Source organism: Lotus japonicus, chromosome 2, assembly GCF_012489685.1.
Source record: "Lotus japonicus ecotype B-129 chromosome 2, LjGifu_v1.2".
In the NCBI taxonomy this organism is placed as follows: domain Eukaryota; kingdom Viridiplantae; phylum Streptophyta; class Magnoliopsida; order Fabales; family Fabaceae; genus Lotus; species Lotus japonicus.
The window spans coordinates 51,968,643-51,989,570 of NC_080042.1; the positions used below are offsets into that span (position 1 = coordinate 51,968,643).

Genomic DNA, 20,928 nt, shown 5'->3' on the forward strand with positions numbered 1-20,928 from the left:
CACTTCAGCATGCTTATGAGTTCTTCCAGACCCAACTCTTCAATGTCTCTTGAAAACCTCAAGGAAGTTATCAAGGGTACCCAGCTTTCAGGAAGACCTCTAAGGATCCTCTTAACATGATCAGCAGTGGTGTAGCTTTTGTTGAGGGGTCTTAATTCAGCAATAATCAACTGGAATCTGGAAAACATATCCTCAATGGATTCATCAGGTTCCATTTGGAAGGATTCATCCTGCCTGATTAGAGACAACGCCTTTGTCTATTTCACCCTTTTGTTTCCTTCATGTGTCATCTTCAAGGAGTCAAAGATAGACTTAGCATACTCATGATCTGTTATCTTCTGGTATTCTTCATAAGAGATAGCGTTGAGAAGAATGGTTATTGCTTTGTGATGTAACGAGTACAGCTTCTTCTGCTCAGCTGTCATGTTTTCTCTGGAAATCTTCTTGCCATCATCGTCAACTGGACGCGTGTAGCCATCCACTATGATATCCCAGAGATCTGCATCGAAGCCCAGAAAAAAGCTTTCGATTCTATCTTTCCAGTACTCAAATATTTGTCCATCAAAGACAGGAGGCTTTGCACTGAAAAAATCCTTTTGCACATCATTGGTGGTAGCCATCTTAGTTTTTCACATCGGCCCGGATCACTGAACACTGTTAGGGTTGGTAATCAGAACTTGCGCTCTGATACCAATTGAAGGTATGAAAAATGATAGAAATGGGGGGGTTTGAATAGCGTTTTTAAGATAAAACTTTTCCCACTTGAGATTTTAACAAATATCTTCAAACAAAGAATGCAAAGTGCTAAGATAAGAGTTGAGGAAAGCACACAAGGATTTTATCCTGATTCACTTGATAAATCCCTCAAGCTAATCCAGTCCGCCCGTTAAGGTGATTTCCTCCTTCTTAGAATGAAGGCAATCCACTATTCAGAGTTTGTTACAACTGCACTAGCAACCTGCTTAGTGACTAACAATACAATGAACTAGTAAACACTAAGATTCTCTCTCTTAGTCTTCTCAAGGATACTGGCCAACCTTGGTCCCTTAAGGAAAAACAAACTAACTGTTTGAACGTTTGGGTTTACAATCAAATGCTTCTCAGAAAGCTAAGGCAAACACAATAAGAACGGTTTAAAGAAATATTGCTAAGAGAATATATAAATATTGCTTGACCTTGAACAAGGTTTCTTAGGCGGCATCTTTCAACTTTAGCTTCTTTATATACTCCAAGGATTAGGGTTGTATCCGTTGCATGGATTGCTACCGTTGGAGGGTAAATCTGTAACTTCCAGATTCTGCTGTGGCTGAACGTCTTAGGTAAGGTCGTCAGGATAGTACAATTTCTTTTGTACTTTGGATAGTGACATGACCTTTATCCTAGTTGACTTCTGATCAGAGTGACGCTTCACGTTGGAACTTGTGAAGCTTGGTGATCAGAGTCAGAGGGAAGCTTGGATCCTCTGACCTTCGTAACTTCTGCTTCTGGACCTCAGAGTAGAAAGTACTTGGTCTTCAGAGCCAGCTTACTCTTGGACTTCAGAGTCTTCACTTCTTAGCTTCTGGACCTTTAGAACTTCTGATCCTTCAGAGCCTCTGGACCTTCAGAGCTTCTGGACCTTCAGAACTTCTGGACCTTCAGAACTTCAAGTGATCTGAATCCATATCAGAGCTTGTAGACTTCAGAACTTCTGAAGCATATACTACTGTTCAAAATAACATAGTGAGTGCGAAAGCGTTGCATAGGTTACTCTTTGGGCATATTGTTTCTGATTAGTATGAGTAATGACCAGAGTCAGAGCCTGTCACATAAACACTCAGAAAACAACGTTAGAGTACCAAAATTGTTCATACACAATAGTTAACATGTAATCATCAAAACATAGAGTTGTACTACATGATCAATTCTTGATCTTACACCTCTTTGCTCACTGATTCTATAAAGCAAAGAAGGGTTCTGTGTGTTTGATTGCCTTCAAACTCTGATTGTTGATTGTGTTCACTAATCATTGTGGCAGCGATTGAGAGAAAGTGAGAGGGTCTCTCATACTTAGGTTGAGATACTAAGTAGAAATACACTGGGTAGATTAGGAGGTGAACTGTTGTGTTCATGAGTGTCTGTAATTCCTGAATCTTGAGATAGTGGATTTCCTTTCTTTGGGTGCAAACCGTCCAGACGTAGGTGAAAGTTTTTCACTGAACTGGGTTAACAATTCCTATGTTTTGTTGTTTCTGTTTTAGGTTACTGTTTTACTGTTAAGCGATTGTCGAACCAATTGTCCCAGCATCGTGCATGACATTCGTTCTACAGGGAACCTGAATTACACATTGGTTTTTTCCCACTGAATTTTCCTTAGAAGGTTTTGATGAGGCTAATTCCTAGTGGTGTCATTCTTATTTGTGGTGGGTTTGTTTTATGGCTACGTTGGAGAGGCTTGAACTATTTAAAAAATAGTAATTAAATAAGTTTAAATTGGAAGAATATTTTTTTTATTAGAAATCAAGAGATCCTTGGAAACTGATTCAAGACCTCAATTTAATTGATGCACTATGTGTAGAGGTGGACTGTATTAGCATAAGCCACATTTATCGGGAACCAAATCCTTTAGCTGATTATTTAGCGAAATCAGGATGTTGGAGAGAGCTGCATATCTGGTCCTACTTTGCTGGTTTAAATACTTCTAATGAAATCATAAGGCCATGACTAATTTCCAGGTTGAGTCCATCCTTGGTGAATTTGAGAGGCCACTGGTACTTGGAAGCTAGCTGCGTGTGTTGCTGTGCATGTGTTTTATTTATGCAGCTAACTTTCTAAATGTAGTGTAGTGGACCATGGTACTAGATGCCTACTGTGTTGTACAAGTACTGATTTTCGCAAGAGGTGTTGCTCCTAGCTGCTGGCTTGCTTCATTTTCACCTAAGGGTTGCAATCTTGGAGCGTGTGGTACCTTATTTGCACATGCTCACTATTGCTAGCTTTCTTGTTCTTTTCCTTTGTAGTTATTTCTCTTTAGCTGTTATGTAGTTTCCTTTGTTTCTTTTTCCTTGCTTCGTTGTCTTTTTCTATCTTACTTGGGAGAGTTTGTTCCCAAGGCTACTATTATCAATGATTATCCTTTCTCTTTTCAAAAAAAAAATGATATATTAATCAAAGTAAAAAAACAAGCCCTCTCGACAATGTACGATACAGCGAAAGCACGGAAAGAAACGAACAGAATCAAAAAACAGCAACGAAAAACATAAGCACCTGCCTAAAACCAACATTCACCAGAGAAACCAAATTAATAAAAAAACGAGCCCCCAAAGTAAAACCAAACCTCGACCAGCAAAAATAAGGCGCTATCCACCACCGTATCTCTCCGAATGAATATTTCTTTATATTATCGTTAATATTTGTAATGTTAATATAATATATATTCAACGTAAATTTTATTATTTGAAATTCATCTATGTAGTCGTTAACAAAATATACATGTAATAGAATAAAATATTATTAAAGGTAATTTGACTGAAAATTTAGATAAATAATTTCAAAATTAATATTTTAATAGTATATCTTAATTTCTCTTTAAGCTATTGCAATTTTCTATGATAATATTATAATTTTAATGTATATAGTATTATATATTCATATTAAATTTCTTTAAAAAAATATTTAATATATCTAAATTTTCATTTAATTAATAATTAACTAATATAATCAATAATATTTTTTCAAGTACTAGCACTGATGATGAAGGGTAATTTTAATATTTGAAATTTACACAAGAAAGTTTATAAAACTTAATATATTTAATAGTATATAAATGAATATTTTTTTAATTGTAAAAGTTAAAAAATTAATATTATAATTAATATTTTCTCAAGTGAATATTAGGAATGTATATAAGTAATTTTGAATAATTAACTTATATAATTCTTAAAAAATAATTAACGAATATAATAAAATATTATTGAATATATTAAAAGGTATTATGACCAGCATTAATATTTGGTCAAGTACTAGTACTCATGAAGACCAATTTTAATATTTGGAATTTACAAAAGAATATTTTTAAAAACATAATATGTTTAGTAGCATAAATATGAATGTTTTTTCACAGTAAAAGTTAGAAAATAAATATTATAACTAATATTTTCTCAAATGAATATTAGGATTATATGTAAGTAATTTTGAATAATTAATTTATGTATTCTTACATAATATTTAAAATAAAAAATTATGGAATATATTAAAAGCTATTTTGACCGGAATCAATATTTAGTCAAGTATTGATGGAAAGGAATTTTAATATTTAGAATTTATACAAGAAAGTTCTTAAAAACTTAATATATTTAATAATTTAAATTTGAATACTTTTTAATTGAAAAAGTAAGATAATTAATTAGTATAATTAAAATAAATAATATATTTCCAGAAGTGAATATTGGGAATTTGTATAAGTAATTTTGAATAATAAATGTGTATATTATTTAAAAATATAATTGACGTATACCATAAAACGAAATATTATTGAATATATATAGATTTTAGAATGTATAAATTATACATATCGAATAATAGGCAAAGGTACAAAAGCCGGCTCGAAAGGAAAAAATGACCTAAAAATAAGGCCAAAAAAACGAGATAAACAACCGGCCCCTCAAAAAGACCCCATTCTTATCATTTACTTTTTGTCATTTGAACAACTTCATCACTACACTTGATTTTATTTTTCTCTCTCGTTCTTATCAAGAGACAAACGAACCACCGGGATAGCTAGCCACCACCCTCCTTCACCTTTATTCTTCCGTTCGACAATCCGAACTACCACCTGAATCGTTACAACGTTCCAATCGTTCTTATAGTTTTATTTTCCCCAAAAAATCATTCTAAATCCACCATGCAAAGTAATTTTTGTGTATGATCTTTTCTTTCTCAAACCTTTTTCTTGGTCCTTCCTTCTTTAACCAAGCTTCGAAGCTTTTCCCATCATCACTCGTTAGGTTTCCATATGGTCGAGGTAAAAAATTCCACTTTTTGTATTCCCACTCTCATTGAATCAAAGTTTCTCAATGAATAAATCCTCGATCATTTTTTTCGTCCATGAGAGAAAACTCAGTGATTTCAAATCTTTGCAGGTTGAGAAGCTACTACAAGAACAAGTTTGGAGCGATACAGAGGTTTCCAAAGGTTAAAACCGCTTTAGGTGTAAACATCACTTTTTTTTTTAGTTTATGCTTGTGTGTTTTATTTAGATTTATCAGTTGAGAATATTTTTTGAATGCTTTGTTGATATCAGGATTTAATATCAAGCTTGTCGGTGTGTTTTGCTGAGTTACACTTCATCTCAGTAATTGGTAGTTATGTTGAATTTATAATTTCTAATTAGAAATATCATATTTACAAGTATTTGTGAATTCTATGTTGTTCTCTTAAGTATATAAGAAATTGTGTTTGATTCATTGATCATCATAGTGTGAAATTGAAAATCCTAGAATATTAATTGAATTCATGTTGTTACGATAATGTTTACATGGTTTTCACCTTTGCAAACGCTCCTTATTTTTATGCATCTAACCCTTCCATTATGAGACCTCAAAAATTCTCAAAAGAATCTCCACCTAGAAGGCCTGACAGAAGAGTTAAGGTATCTCCTCATAAGAGAGTAGGTTCCCAAATATATTCAATGGAAAAGATGCAATGGAGGGAGTTAACTATTAAACCCTCCGGTCTTGTAAATTCTACTTCACATATGAAAGAGGATCCATGGGAAGAATAATAGAATGAGAATTTCTAAGAATTAGTTAATGAGGGGTAGATGTTTTGTATAGCATTCTATTTTTTTCTTGATTGTTCATTTCCATTTAACCTCTTTGATGTTATAACTATGTGATTGTTTATGTTTATTTATTCTTAATTTTTCGATGTGGATAACTTACTAAGGACATTTTCTTAGTTAATGTTTTCTCACTTATATATGTGTGAAATGAAATACTTGCTTGTAAAAACATTTTGAATAAGAATAAGTCTTTTATTAGTTAAATGAACAAATTTACAAAATTACTTATCTTCACCTTTTAGTTGATTTTCTAAACTAGTGTTGTTTAGGGACCCCACGCTCTGTGTTTGTGTGAATAAGGTGCTTATACTTTTCTAAATTAAGGATTTTTAATTTATTTTGATCAAAAGCTTATAATTGACTTAAGAAATGGATCCAGATTCATCCGCACTGGTGTTCATCGAAGCTAAGGAAACCATGGATGATTTGCTCTCCATTCAAAAGAAGGAAGAAGATTCGTCTGCAAAGCCAGAAGAGTTTTTTACATCACCATTGATTGAAAGTGAATGGGTAAGCCTTCCTATTGTAATTTTGTTTCTTAGTCTTAGAATAACTTTTGCGCTTTATGATTTTATTTTTTTCATTGTTGCATGATTTGTGTTAGTGGTAGAGCTTCATTAATTTTTTGTTTTTGTTTTGGAGGGAGGGGCAAGACTTACTAAAATGAAAATTATTATTTTTGTTTAGAAATGACTTATTTTAATTTATTGGATGATAAAAGGTCCATGAGAATAACCCTCTCATGATAGAGATAAGAAAGGGGGAACCACACTGAGGAATGAGTCCCATTGAAACCTTACTAGGAAAATCACATTGGGATAAAAACCTAGTAAAGGAAAAAAAGTATCACATTCACCAAGTGCTTTAAAACATTTAAACCTCCAGAAATTCCAATACATCTACCATAGAATCATAGCAATACAACCCAGATAGTAACCCAAAATGCCATATCCTAACACTGCAGCCAAGGCAAAGCACCAAGCAAATCACTAGCCACAAAGAAGCATTCCTTCATCAGTACAAAGAATGCAACACACTAACATTACCACCCTGCCTTTTTATCTGATCAACACCTTTTCCTACATAACCTTTCCCATTGCTCCGTGCCATCCAATATGTAACGACAACAAAATCCATGAATGAAACCTTCGAAAATCAGCACCAACACATCGCACGAAGACCATCCTTCCGTTGACAAGGAATCAAACATATGAAAATTAAAAAAACAATAAAAAACCAGCACACGCATCAAGCACACCACACACACCATTACTAGCTAATACCTTGCACAAGTAATGACCAAACATCACACCATCCTCTCACCAGTAAAGTCTTGTTTAAACCCCACCCCCCAGCAGATAACAACAAACCCAAAAACATGAAGCCAATAAAAACGTAACACAGAACTACAAACACTAACAATAACCCATAGCAGTACCAACATAGCTCACAACACACACATGACCTGACATTCAATGCCCTGACCCCTTTCAACAAAGCACACCACACCACATAAACCAACCCCCCTTATTACTGAAACTTCTCTATACTATTCCTCTTTCTAATTATAACGTTAACTCTATATATATTTTCTACGCATCGACTTGAATCTCGTAACGACTTTCCATTTAAAAATATTCATTTACTACACTTCTAAGTTTACAGTTCTAAAATCTACTGTTATGAATGCCCAAAGTAGATTTGAACTGTAGATTTAAAAATATTTAGTTACTATACTTTGAAATTTATATTATGTTCCAATTTATTTCTAACATAACTAAAAATAAAAATTTCTATGGATCGATTTAAATCACCATTTGACTAGTCATTTAAATTATTTATGTATTACACTTGATTAAACGTAAGTTAGATTTTGCAATTCATTTTCTTTACATTATTTTTTCAATAAGTAATCTATTTTCTCATTTATGTCATGTTAATCTTGAAGAAGTTTCCCAAAAAAATTCTTTAATGCCAACACAAACACACACCACATGAAGTGATTGCAGATCTATTACCTTGTAATTGACTGAACCTAACATTATAACTATAGAGAAGGCACTGCCTATTGAAATTATAATAAATTCATCAAAAGATAAGGTATTTGATTACAGACCAACGATTACTACATGAAAAAGGAGAATGTCGACTAATAAGTCCGAGACTAATACCCTAAAAGATAAGGAATTGATTGATGAGCTTGACAATAATTGCAGAAACAGAGAATGTATGTATGAACAATTATATATTATCAAACTTATTTTTCTTTTCAAAACCTTTTTAGATCTAATCATGTTTCCCTCTAGAACTGTTGTAGATTTTTCATTGATATGGTTTTTCATCTTATATACTTCACATAAATAATATATTTTCTCATGTATATTATGTTTAGAGTGGGGAACTTTCCAAAATGAATCCTTTAATGCCAACACAGTCAGAAGATGCAATTGATGTAGATCCAATATCGTACATGTTTCCTTATGAAACCATGGATAAGATATTGGTTGATGTACCAAAAAATAGTACTCCAAAAGATGAGGTATTGATTTATGAATCTAACATGAATACTCGAAATGAAAAAGTATGTATGAACATTTCTAAATTGTCAAGTTTCCAATATTAATTAAAAAAATTGATTAATATGTTCTTTTCATCTTTATCCTTCAGAATAATATGGTTCTATCATTTTTGCAAAAGTAATTAACTTTATCTTGAGACTAATGGTGTAAGAATTATTCTAAAGAAGTTTTTAGTTGGATTAACATAAATTGGCCTTGATGAAATTTATGCAGGATCAACTTTGGAATTTATGTTATGTTCCATTTTATTTCTAACATTACTGAAAAATATATGTTTTTTGTGTATTGATTTGAATCACTCATTTGACTTGTCATTTAAAAATATTTATGTGTATTACACTTGATAAATCTACATTGAATTTTGCAATTCATTTTTTTAACATTTTTTCAATAAGTAATATATGTTCATCTTGAAGAAGTTTCCAAATTTTTTTTTTAATGCTAACACATACACACACAAACCACACGAAGTTATTGTTGTTCCATTAGCTTGTATTATAATTATAGAGAAAGCATTGACTCTTGAAATTCGAATAAGTTAATCAAAAAATAATGTATTTGATTACGTACTAAACATTAATACATGAAAAGAGAGAATATCCACTAATAGGTCTGAGACTAGTACCCTAAAAGATAAGGAATTGATTGATGAACCTAAAAGTAATACCAAATAAAGAGAATGTATGTACGAAAAATTATTTGCTATCAAAGTTACAATATTTTATTCAAAACCTTGATTGGGTCTAATCAAGTTTCCCTCTTGAATTATTGTAGATTTTTCACTGATATGTTTTTTTCATCTTTATATACTTCACATAAATAATATATTTTCTCATGTATATTATGTTTTGCTTGGGGAACTTTCCGAAATGAATCATTTATTGCCAACACAGGCAGACGATGCAATTGATGTAGATCCAATATCTTACATGTATCCTGATGAACCAAGCAAGATAACAACCAAAGAGATTTTTGAACCAAAAGAAATTTTTCTGGTTGAAGTACCAGAAACTAGTACTCCAAAAGATGATGCATTGATTCATCATTATAACATGAATGCCATAAACGAGAAGGTATGTATGGACATTTCTAGATTATCAAAGTTCCAATATTAACCATACTTTAGCATTGATATCTTTTCTTCATTTTTATAAATTCTACATAGATAATATATTTTCTCATGTATGTTATGTTTAGCTGGAGAAACTTTATGAAACAAATCCTTCAACGCCAATACAATCAGATGAGGCGATTGATGCCGATCCAATCGCATACAAATTTCCGGACGAGTCTAGCACAATACCAATAGAAGGAACATTGGTTCATGTACCAGAAACTAGTACTCCAAGAGATGAGGTATTAACTCCTAAATCTTTCATGAATACCGTAAACAAGAAGATATATGAGAATATTTCTAGAGTATAAAGGTTCCAATAATAATTAAACTTTAATAACATCTAATCATGTGTTTCCTCTTAAAATCTAGTTGATATTTCATTGAATTTTTGTTTTCTCATATATAATTCATGTGATTATTTGAGTCATATTATGGATTTAGAATGGTAGTCGAAGAGGAAAGTCGATTTCAAAGTCAAGAAAAAGGACTCGACCTGAACAAGAAAAATGGAGGGCCAATTGGTATTGTAGACCAATAACTCGAAGAGACGGAGAAACAGTGGACAAGGTATGTGGTTTGAAAATTGAAATGATCATTTGATAATCATTTGAATTCTGATTAATACAACAAAAAGCCTATTATTAGGCATTTCCTGCTCATCCCACAAGCTTCCATATAAATCATTTGCCTATGTAACCATAAGTTTGTGTTAGAATAAATTTTTAGGTATATTATATGAGTGAATGAAATATATGGAAAAATTTATTTTTTCTCAAGTGGATTGTGTTAACAAATAAGTAAAAAAATACTGGTACATATATAGAACAATTGAGTTGTTTTTACATTTGCAGTAAAGTATATTGATCCATAATGATTTTGGATTTATTATGCATACATATGAAAAAAGAAATCTTTATAGCTGTTTATATCACGTTATATTATATATGAAGAATTTCAATTTTATGTTTTAATAATGAAAGAAAAAATTAGAAATGCTTCTAATATTAGTTGTGTGCCTTTTAAATATAATAATCAATTTTCTTATCATTTATTTTGATATTTTATTTCTAGGATTATTTTCCCTTGAACTAAGAAGGATGCAAGAATATCAACATCTACTTTTCTTCATGTTTTTATTTAACACTCAACTTATCTTACTATGTTGATTTCTCCATGCACTAGTCATTCAATCATTTTTTTTTTGTAGTACTATTACCTTAAAACAAATGAAAGAATTAAGTGTCGGTCATTGAAAGAAATTGAGAGATATGAAATCCATGGGTGCAAAGGAAAAGGAAAACAGAAGAAAAACACTGCAGAAGGTTTTAAAGTAAGCTTATGAATGTTTAGCAATGTACATGTTTAATATTTATTTTTTTACCATTCAATATTATATTTTAATGTTTATTAATAACCTTTCAGAAAATAGGTGATCGCAAGGTTGAGAAAACTTTGTCAGGTAAGAAAAGAAGAGAAGCAGAGACGACCATTGTTGAAATGTTTCTTGCTGATTCTTATTATTATAGATGTCACATCTTTAATGGTAAACAACAACAACCAGAAGGTAAATTAAAGTTTCAATGTTATCACTAAAAGAACTATTTGTTCATGATATTTATAGACAATTGGCTTTATATTTTAAAAATTTATTCAACATTAAGAAATATTATTTTCTATCATTCAATTATGTATAAATTAAGTTTTTAAAATCCGAGACTCGAAAGATTAATGTAATTTTGGCACCCAGAAAGTCAATAAAGATTACTTGTTAGGATGATCAATAATATTTTATTTTAAATAAATATAATTATCGACACATATACTTCTTTTTATTTTAGATGAGATAATTTTAAACTTAATCCGTATTTTGGTTCTGATATAAGAGTCTTAATTAATATTGTGTTTTTATTTTACCAGATGATGAGTTGAATCTCCATAGGGAACTTGTCCCTTATCAACCAAGTGTCGCAACACCTGAAATCATTGATCTTAACCCATCTCCAATTGAAACTATACATGTTCCTGCTGAGTTTTATGTGAACTCCCCCCTTCTAGACTTCTGTGATCCTACTAATGCTCCAGAAGTAGTTATCTTAGATGAAGTGGTGGAGCATGTCTTTGAGGAAATCAAGATTGAGAGACTTGAGCACGCTATTCAACAAATTCAACGGGAACAAATGGTTCTAAGAGATTCTATTTCTGTTGAAATTGCTGAAGCAACAAGTTATATGAATCAAGGGTTCCAGCAGATATTAGCCTATCTAAAGCCCATTATAAAAGTTCACCCAGAAGAATCAAGGAAAAAAGGAGGAGTTGAAGTTGCAAAGAGGCTTCGCCATTGTCGTTTTCCAAATTGTGGTGGAACTAATCATGACTCGCGAAATTGTCCAAATAAAAAGAAAAATATTGAACATTTGCCTTCTGAATCTCCTAATAAGTAAGTTTGAAGCAATGCTTTATTTTCTTTAAGTTTATATAGTTATTAAATATTATCATTGACTAACTAAGTAATTTTTCCTTGTTTGCTCTTATGCTTTGATAAGGTGACAGAGGGACGTTAGAGATATTGAGCATACAAGTTGGTCTTTTTTAGACCTTCAAGTTTTATTTATGATGCTACTAGGTGACTTACAAGTCACCAATAAGGAGCGAAAACCCGCGACACTTGATGGGCTTCTTTTAAACCATTATTGCTTTTCCATTTTGTAATATGTATTTAATGAGTGGGGGATAGGCTCATACCTCACATTTAGTATATTTTGCTTCCTTATTTTACAATATCAACTATCTTTTACTGGTTATACATTTCAATAAACAATGGCAGAGATGTTCAGTTATGAGTTCTATTAATGTTTTTTTATATTACTTTTATCACATTCTATTTTTCGTCAATATAATGTCGATACTTAAGTAGAGTCATAAGGTATACGAAGTCCAAATAATGAATTAAATTTCTACAACAAGTGACTTGAGAATTACAATAAAATGTTAATTTCATAATTACATCGTCAAAATGAAAATTACAATGGAATTTGAGACATTGCATTATTAGTGCATTACAAGAAATAACATAGATATAAAGTTAATATTCCAACAAGCTGTTATGGTGTGCTCTACTCTCTAGTCATATATGGAACCAATTCTGGTGCACTTTCCTCTACTTCAGGTTTCGTGCTATTGGAAACCAGTTCTTCATTTTCATCTTGATTCTAATCCTTCAAATTCTTTTTCCAACCCCGTGCTCACTTCATTCTACCTGTCCTTGATGCAATCCAAAATAACTTTTTAATTTTTATCTTTTTTGGTGAAAGATATCATCTTCCTGCACCTTTTCTCCCTGCTCAATGAATCCAAGTTATACTCAATTTCTACTTACATGTGCAATCTTATAAAGAAATCAATGTAAGGCTATTGATATTTGTTAGTTAATTAGCAAGTGAACATATTTCGCCCGGTTTTATTATATTGAACCACAAGGATTGTGAGTGAAAAAATCAGTTTTAGGTTTGAAGAACAAAAGCAATAAAAACCATATTTTGAGATTTGTTGTTTGCTGCAATAAAACGTCGAGGTAGCAATGATGAATTGTAGAAATCAGATATGGAAATGCCTTGGGTTCTGACTTGACTAAGGTATTTAAGAAAACCTATTCTAACCATGTGAAAAACTGAGTCTCTCCTTGGTGCTCTAATCTAAACAACTACCTATCGATGTCTCACATAGATAATACTCTCAAATCAAAGGATATGCACAATTCCTTACCAACTTAAACAATTGTTTGAGGCTTTAAGCGTGCAATTTTCAGACCAACTACCTGCACACTTCTTACCACATGAGCAAGGTAGGAACCTTGCACAAAACCTTTGGAACAAATCCTCCAAAGAGACAATATCAACTTGAACATCAAACCAAGACTTCGCTTCCCCCTCAAAGAAATAAGGGAAAAGCTTGATCTTAAAGTCATCACTAGTCACACCTTCCATTTTTACCAAGTGACTAGCTGGAGTGAATCGGACAATGTGGGCATGGAAATTTTCATCTTTAGACCCCCTATACTTGCTCTCACCAACAAGCTTGATGAGAGCTTGGCTGAGCTCAACATCTTGTTCATTTCCTTTGGGGAGGGTCTTCTTTGAAGACATGGAAAAGCTCTTGATAACATCACAAACAAAATCATTGTCAAGGTTAGGTTGAATCAAAGAATTGAAAACCGAAAAACTTACCTTGTCCTTACCAACTCTGAGAATAAGCTGACCCTTATCAACATCAATCACTACAGCATTTTTTGCCTTCAACCGCGGACGGAAAACCGCGGGGCAATGTGAAAAAACCGTGGCAAAAAGCTTACGCCACGGTTTTGCCACGGTTTCCTTGTCGTGGGTTATGTGGCCGTGGCCAAGTTCAACTGCCACGGTTTTGACAAGTATAAGCCACGGTTAATTAAAATACGTAAGGCCGCGGTTTATGTAGTACCGCGTGTCTTAAACCGTAGCTTTAGACATTTAGCCACGGTTTACACATTACTCTAATGCCACGGTTATTTTCTCACCACCAATTCGTAACCGCGGCCTATATATTTCTGCCACGGTTGTACATTAACTCTAGAGCCACGGTAATATTTACTCCACTTGTTTGTAACCGTGGCCAATAGCTTTAGCCACGGTTGTTGTGGAAGCTTAAAACCACATTTTGGGAACCATCTGGTTTGCTTCCATAATATTTTAATAACCTAATTTATTAAAGTATTATAACAATAACAAATGTACTCATCAACTAAAATAATTACAATCAACTTTTCTTTCATAAGTTGATTCATTTAAAAGAAGCACAAGATTAGTTCAACCAATATCAAGAGATAGAGTCGTTACAAAAAACTGAATCGCATGAAACTAAGACCAAATCTTAATTAACACAAATATTGTATTTAGAACACAAAGAGCCAAAAATAAAGGTACTACCAAAAAAAATGGCATGTCTAATCATGTTCAACTTGACAGCTTCTAGTCAATTCGTGCCAATGTTAAAATCAACATAAGCATCAACAAAATAAAATCTCAACATGTCATACTAAGTTCCAAACAACCTTTCAAAATAAGAAAATACTATAAATTCCAAAAGCAATCAATATTCTTTTTCTCCTTCTCCTTCTCCTTCTCCATCTCCATCTCCATCTCCATCTCCATCTCCTTCTTCTTGAAAATCATCATTCTCCCCATTCTGCTAAAATGAAACACAATACACATAAATTAGTGAAATAGACAATCCAGATAATCATTTCATATTAGTGAAGAATATAGCAACCAACCAATGGAGAAAAACAACAAATTAGTCAAAAAAAGCACAAAGGCAAAGAACACAAATACAAAATTAAAGAAATAGCTAGATAGGCAGCCCTTGCAACATGATGAGACAACCCAAGGTGAGTAAATAAGCTTCGGGCAGCAACAAAAGCAGGGAAAAACCAGCAAACCGCACCGAGTGCTTAAGGTAAGGCCAGAGAAACAGTAAAAAAGAGGACAGCGACAACATAACATACTTGAACCAACCAACATCATGTAACACTAATCAACACAAACCTGATCTACTAAAGAGAGCCACAAGGTAGCCAAGCATAGAGAGCAAAAACAGCAGGGTCGATGCAGATGAATGAAAGTACATTAAACACCCCCTTTTTGGTGCAAATTTTCCCACAACGTACCACAAATTTTAGAAAATTAAACAAGTATACCTTTTCGTGAGGGGGAACATAGATCGATGCAGACAAATGCGGAGCTACACTATTTTCATTGCCTAGAGCAGCTTCCATCATATTAGAGATCTCTTCTTCATCTAAATTTGGGTGTTGTAACTTCAGCATGTTCCTTACAAGTAATGTTAATCCATCCATCTGCCTCTTCATACCAGTCATTTCATCTTTATGTTGCTTCTTAATAGCAGAAATTTCTTCATTGTTTTTCATCGTGGATGGTGTTAACGTTCTTCCATAGCAGCGAACTCGACCAGATTTTTCCTTCCCAAACAAAGACTTAAACGTCTTGGATTCATTTGTGTTCTGAATTGGCTTATCCTCACAAGACAAAAATTTAGTTAAAACGAACAAGCCCTCAACTTAAAAATAGGGAAACAAAAATAAAATAACAATTAAACCCCAACACTGAAAAATCATTTAAACCCCACCATCACATTTATCATCAAAACACCAACCCAAAGTCTATTTTATTCATTAGGAAGGAATAGTTTAGAAGCATATTTACTAATCCTTATTTATCCTTTTTCTTTGTTAAGGCAGATATCCACTTGTTCCTGACAATACTAATATAACATATAGCTTCTCTATGGTGCAAATATAGCAGCAAAATTGACAATGCACCGTTTCCATGAACTGACTAGAAGATTAAATTTCAGAAAAGAACTGGCAATCCAAACAAGAATGCAACAATGTCAGTTCATGGCCAAAAAAAATAAAAGGATCAGCAGCAATATTTTCATATAGCCAGTACCAGTTTTTACAGCAGCTTCAAATTGACTAGATCATTGGCTTATCCTCACAAGACAGTTTATTTTCCCTTAATAGAAAATACCAGATTTTGCAATAGAATGAGACAATGCTGTAGATCCTCATGCTACAAAATTTATGAACATATTCTCATGCAGCAAAATTCTATGAACATGTTAGAGAGCAAACAAAGACATTAGAACCCAAACGCAGGTTAATCAACATGAGAAAAAAAGAGAGGGCTGCACCTATGAGAAAAAAGAGGGCCCAATATACTAATGTTGCTCTGCTTGTCTTTTTGGGGGATTTCGTCGAACACCTGCTGTGCAATGCGAAGAGAAAATTTGGAAAGCGTTAAACAGAATCCTGCGAACACTCGCAAATTGGGCAAAACGTGTTGTAGAGCAAACGCTGAAGCATGACTCGAAAACACCCACAATATGGGCGCAAAACAAGGTTGCAGGACTCCCAAACGGCGTGATGAATGACACAATTTTCAGGTTGAAGGGCGCGATCGGCGAAGGTTTCGATTGGGTTGAAGGAGAACTGGAGCGCAGAGAGGACGATGGAGCCCGAGAAATGCAAGGACGGAGAACAGAGGGCGGGAGGAACCCTGCACACGATAGACAACGCCTGGACAATGAAGGGCAGCGCCGTGAAGGTGGAAATTGGAGGCGTTGTTGTGGGTGACGGCGGCGCTAGGGTTGCAGAGAAGCAAACGATGGTTGCTGGCCCCTTGAGCTATACAGTATATGATTTTTTATGTTTTTTTAATGAAAATCAATCCTAGTTGTGCCAACACTCTAAACACACGCGCGGGATTCACGAAATTTTGGCGGAAGGAACTTTTTTAGTGTTAGGCCCAGTTTAATTAATTAATTAAGATGAAGATTTTTATGCCACGGTAATATTTGTAGGTTTAGGTTGTCGCGGTTGGAAAGCTGTAGCCATGAACAGTCCACAATTGTGGAACCGTGGTATACACCGTAGATTCCACGGTTTTTTTCAGCTGTGGTTATCATGTGTCCACAATTTTTGAACCGTGGCATATACTCTTGTTCATTTCCTTTGGGGAGGGTCTTCTTTGAAGACATGGAAAAGCTCTTGATAACATCACAAACAAAATCATTGTCAAGGTTAGGTTGAATCAAAGAATTGAAAACCGAAAAACTTACCTTGTCCTTACCAACTCTGAGAATAAGCTGACCCTTATCAACATCAATCTTAGCCCTACTAGGGGCTAAGAAAGGTCTGCCTAGAATGAGAGAAATTTGAGAGTCCTCTTCCATGTCCAGCACCACAAAGTCCACCGGAAACACAAACTTATCCACCTTTACCATCACATCCTCAACGATCCCATAAGGTGTTTTTAGGGATCTATCCGCCATTTGCAAAAGATCATTGTTGTGCTAACATCACCTAGATTTCGCCTCTGGAACATACTAAGTGGCATCAAGTTGATGCTCGCTCCTGGGTCACACAGAGCCTCAACCTCCGACAACCCCTCAATCTCCACTGGGATATTAAAACTCCTAGGATCTCTCCTCTTCCTTGGCATTTTCTTTTGCAAAAATCGTAGTACACTCTTCAGTCATCATAATGGTCTCATCAATCTCCCTCAACTTCCTCCTTTTACTCAAGATATCCTTCATGAACTTAGCATAAATTGGCATTTGCTCCAAAGCTTCAGAAAAAGGTATATTGATTTGCAACTTTATGAAAACATTCAAAAACTTTAAGAATTGTTTTTCCAAATTCTTTTTAACCACAACTTTGGGAAATGGAACTTTGCTAAGTTTAGGAGAAGAAACACTCACCACTCTTGTTTTCACAGGCTCACTGATACGCGTCCTACAAGTGTACAGAATGCTCGAAGTAATATAAAAGATTTTCGAACCACAGAGATTGGGGAAGAGTCGATTTACAAGAGCAATGGTTGCTTAAATCAGAAGTAAGAGTAAAAAGATAAATAATAATTTGAGTGGTTGGTTGTGAAATTAGCAATCTGAAGTAAGAGGTAGAAACAATGTTTGAAAACTTAGCATTTGGGTTAGTTTCACCAAAACAAGTGATGCCTTATAGAGTCTGAATGCTTATGAAATAAAAGATAGTTTATATGTTTTCTATTGTTGATCTAGCCTAAGTCTCTAAATGTCGATTCCTCGAGTTCAAAAAGAGCTTTCAACAGACTTCACTGATTCATTCACCTATGAGCAGTCTAATTGAAGATTAAGTTCATTTCATGTTCAGGGCATCAACTACTAGTCGTTCCCCTTATTCCTAAGGCGTAACTGCTCTAATAATCGGACTCCTAGTTCCCCATTTCTAAACCAAATGACAATTTTTAAAAAGAAAGGCAAAATAACTTACGTCGACTCAAGTTCATATTATCATAGTAGGGTAGACTCATAGAAATAAAACTACTTTATTCCATAAGAAGATCCAGAAAGTTAAAACAATAACAAGTAAAGGATCCACATCCCAAATGCTAAAAGAAACTTAGCCAAGCTTGGCTAAGGTAACATGTTTCTAACCTGAGGAGGAACTTTGGAAGGGCTCCTAACTCCTTGAACAAGCTTAAACTTCAAAAAAACTAAGATACTAAGAAATGATCTAGTATGCTAAGATATCAACTATGATTACAAAGTGAGGTATTTATAGCAAAAAACTGACCCCACACTTGTGCGTGCAGGCATAGTGCCCGCACATGCGTGCCTTGCCCTCAAAATGCCAAGTTTCTGGCCTTCCACTCATGTGCGTGAATCCTGGGGCACGCACATGCGTGCATACGTTGACAGCTCCAACCTTCTTTCGTAAAATGGCCTGTGTGGCTTCGTTAACTGTTGGATTGAGCTGAAATTTCGATATGTTATTCAAAACACATAGATCTTCAATCTGATTGGTCGAATCTTCAAGAAAATACCTGTTATATGAGATAAATTCCCCGCAATACACAGCTCTAAACTTACATCAGCTCAAGTTCTAGTCATTAATGCACTTAAGGGCCTTCATGACCTTTGCAACTCCTTTCCAACAGCTCTTTTGGACTTCATTGCTCACGTATGAAACCTACTAGCCTTTATGCTTCATCAACCCTTTGTTATTCTTCATACATAGGATTCTCTTGATAAGAGAATCACCATCAAAGGACCTTACCTCAAGGGCTGCACATTAAACACACATCAAGTCATTCTTTGTAACTTAAAACCTCCTAATATCTTATAATGTCATGAAAGTTTAGATTATAAGTTACAAGGTTCCTTCCAACAATGCCCCTAATTCCTCTAACAATCTAGACCAAGGACTTAAATGCAAAAAGATTCAATTACTATGGACTAAAATGCAATAAAAGACTCAAAAAGGAATAATATTCAAATGATGACTCTAAAATACTAAAAGTACTAATTGCAACTAAAGACTCTATTAAAACAACTAAGAAGATAATAAAACCTAGGAAAAAGATAGGAAAATAAAGGTAAGAATACCCTATAAATTCCTATCACCACTCACTTCCTCCTCCACAATTTCGTCACTTTTTTCTCCCCAAACTCTCTTATAAACCTCACTCAAAAATCTAACACTTCTCGTGGTAATTGCAGAAGTATTTTCTTGCTTAGGATTAGGAATAGTGTTAGAGGTAAACTTACCTGGAGGTCTCTGCTACTTGCTTGGCCAGCTGGCCAAATTGGTTCTCCAAGTTCTATATAGTAGCCTCTTCATTCTTGAAATTATTCTCTAAACAGTTGATGAAGCTCTCCACCAAATCCTCCAAGCCATTTTTGGCACCACCGTCGCCGCCTTGCCCTTGGCCTAGTTGAGGACACCTAGAGCCTTGGCCTTGGAACCTTTGGTTGAGTTTTGCCTTTGAAAATTATCACATGTCCACTATTGCCTTTCTCCCTCCAAGAGAAATTGGAGTGGTTTCTCTATCCCGGATTATACGTGTTGGAAAACGGATCATTTCTTGCTTGACCCAGAACTTTGATTTCCTCCTCTAAGCTGGTCTCGGTGAAACTTTCACTATCATGAGGCCCACCACAAGTCACACACTCCAACATGACAACTCTCGCACCAACTACCTTGGTCTCCTTCATCTGTTTTTGCATGTCCGCCATTTGTTTGGAGAGTTGCTTGTTAAAGGACAAAAGTTGATCAAAAACTTCAACCTCAAATAGACCTCTTCGGGATTGGCGATCAGTATTGGAATTCATGGCCCTTATTTCCATTTTCTCAATCAACTCCTGACCGGCTTGAGGAAGAAGAGCATCAAACTCACCATTAGCTGCTGCATCCAAAGTGGATTTTGCAGAATACAATAGACAATCATAGAACCTTGCTACTTGTTCTTCTTGGGTTAGGTTGTGTTGCAGACACTTCCTCAATAGCTTCTTGAACCGCTTCCAAGCTTCATAGAGATTTTCCGCTTCAGATTGAGAGAAGATCATGATGTCATTTCTCAACTTTCTCAAGAGGGACCTTGGGAAGAACCTTGTAGTGAACTTTTCAGCTAGATCATCCCAAGTGGTAACGCTACCTTGAGGCTGTGAATTAAGCCACTCCTCTGCTGCATCCCTCAATGAGAATGGAAATAGGCTCAACCGAATTGTGTCGCTGAGAACATTGATCACCCTATACGTGTTGCAATTCCGGATGAACCGCTCCATGTGAGCGTGCGGGTCCTCAAGAGCACCTCCACCATATTGGTTTTGGCTCACCAAATTGATAAATGCTGGCCTCAGCTCAAATTTCCCCACTTCGTTGGGAGAAACTATGCTTCCGGAATAGTCATAGGTCCAAGATGCCGAGGTGAGGTCCCGTAGAGACCGATACTTATCTTCGGCCTCCCATTCTTGAAACCTTTGGGAAATTCCCTCTCGAACTCTTGCTTCAATATGGGCTTAAATCTACTCCTTCG

General features: G+C 34.5%; 1 protein-coding gene and 1 non-coding gene across 5 annotated transcripts; one reads left to right on the forward strand and one right to left on the reverse strand.

The window, feature by feature from the left end:
- Window positions 1-14,373: 14,373 nt before the first annotated feature.
- Window positions 14,374-16,826, reverse strand: LOC130738273 (uncharacterized). Of its 4 annotated transcripts, none has more exons than XM_057590222.1 (3): window positions 16,262-16,826; window positions 15,246-15,569; window positions 14,374-14,737 (listed from the first exon to the last, which is right to left on the reverse strand). In XM_057590222.1, exons 2-3 carry the CDS (start codon window positions 15,474-15,476, stop codon window positions 14,639-14,641), a joined length of 330 nt encoding a protein of 109 aa, XP_057446205.1. In that variant the 5' UTR covers window positions 15,477-15,569; window positions 16,262-16,826; the 3' UTR covers window positions 14,374-14,638. The 4 variants fall into 4 exon arrangements, with proteins under 4 accessions (XP_057446205.1, XP_057446204.1, XP_057446207.1 ...); XM_057590221.1 differs by having other exon boundaries at window positions 15,246-15,578; window positions 16,262-16,825; XM_057590224.1 differs by having other exon boundaries at window positions 14,374-14,734; window positions 16,262-16,822.
- A 3,543-nt stretch (window positions 16,827-20,369) lies between these two features.
- Window positions 20,370-20,476, forward strand: LOC130741634 (small nucleolar RNA R71). Its single transcript, XR_009020521.1, has one exon. It is a non-coding gene; the product is annotated as a small nucleolar RNA R71 (small nucleolar RNA).
- The last annotated feature ends 452 nt before the right edge of the window (window positions 20,477-20,928 follow it).

Bases quoted from the DNA above. Each gene is read 5' to 3' on its own strand.
- LOC130738273 (XM_057590222.1), bottom strand. From the start codon at position 15,476: ATGAAAAACAATGAAGAAATTTCTGCTATTAAGAAGCAACATAAAGAT. The intron at 14,738-15,245 runs GTATACTTGTTT...GTTTCATTTTAG, and splicing joins ATGTTCCCCCTCACGAAAAG to CAGAATGGGGAGAATGATGA.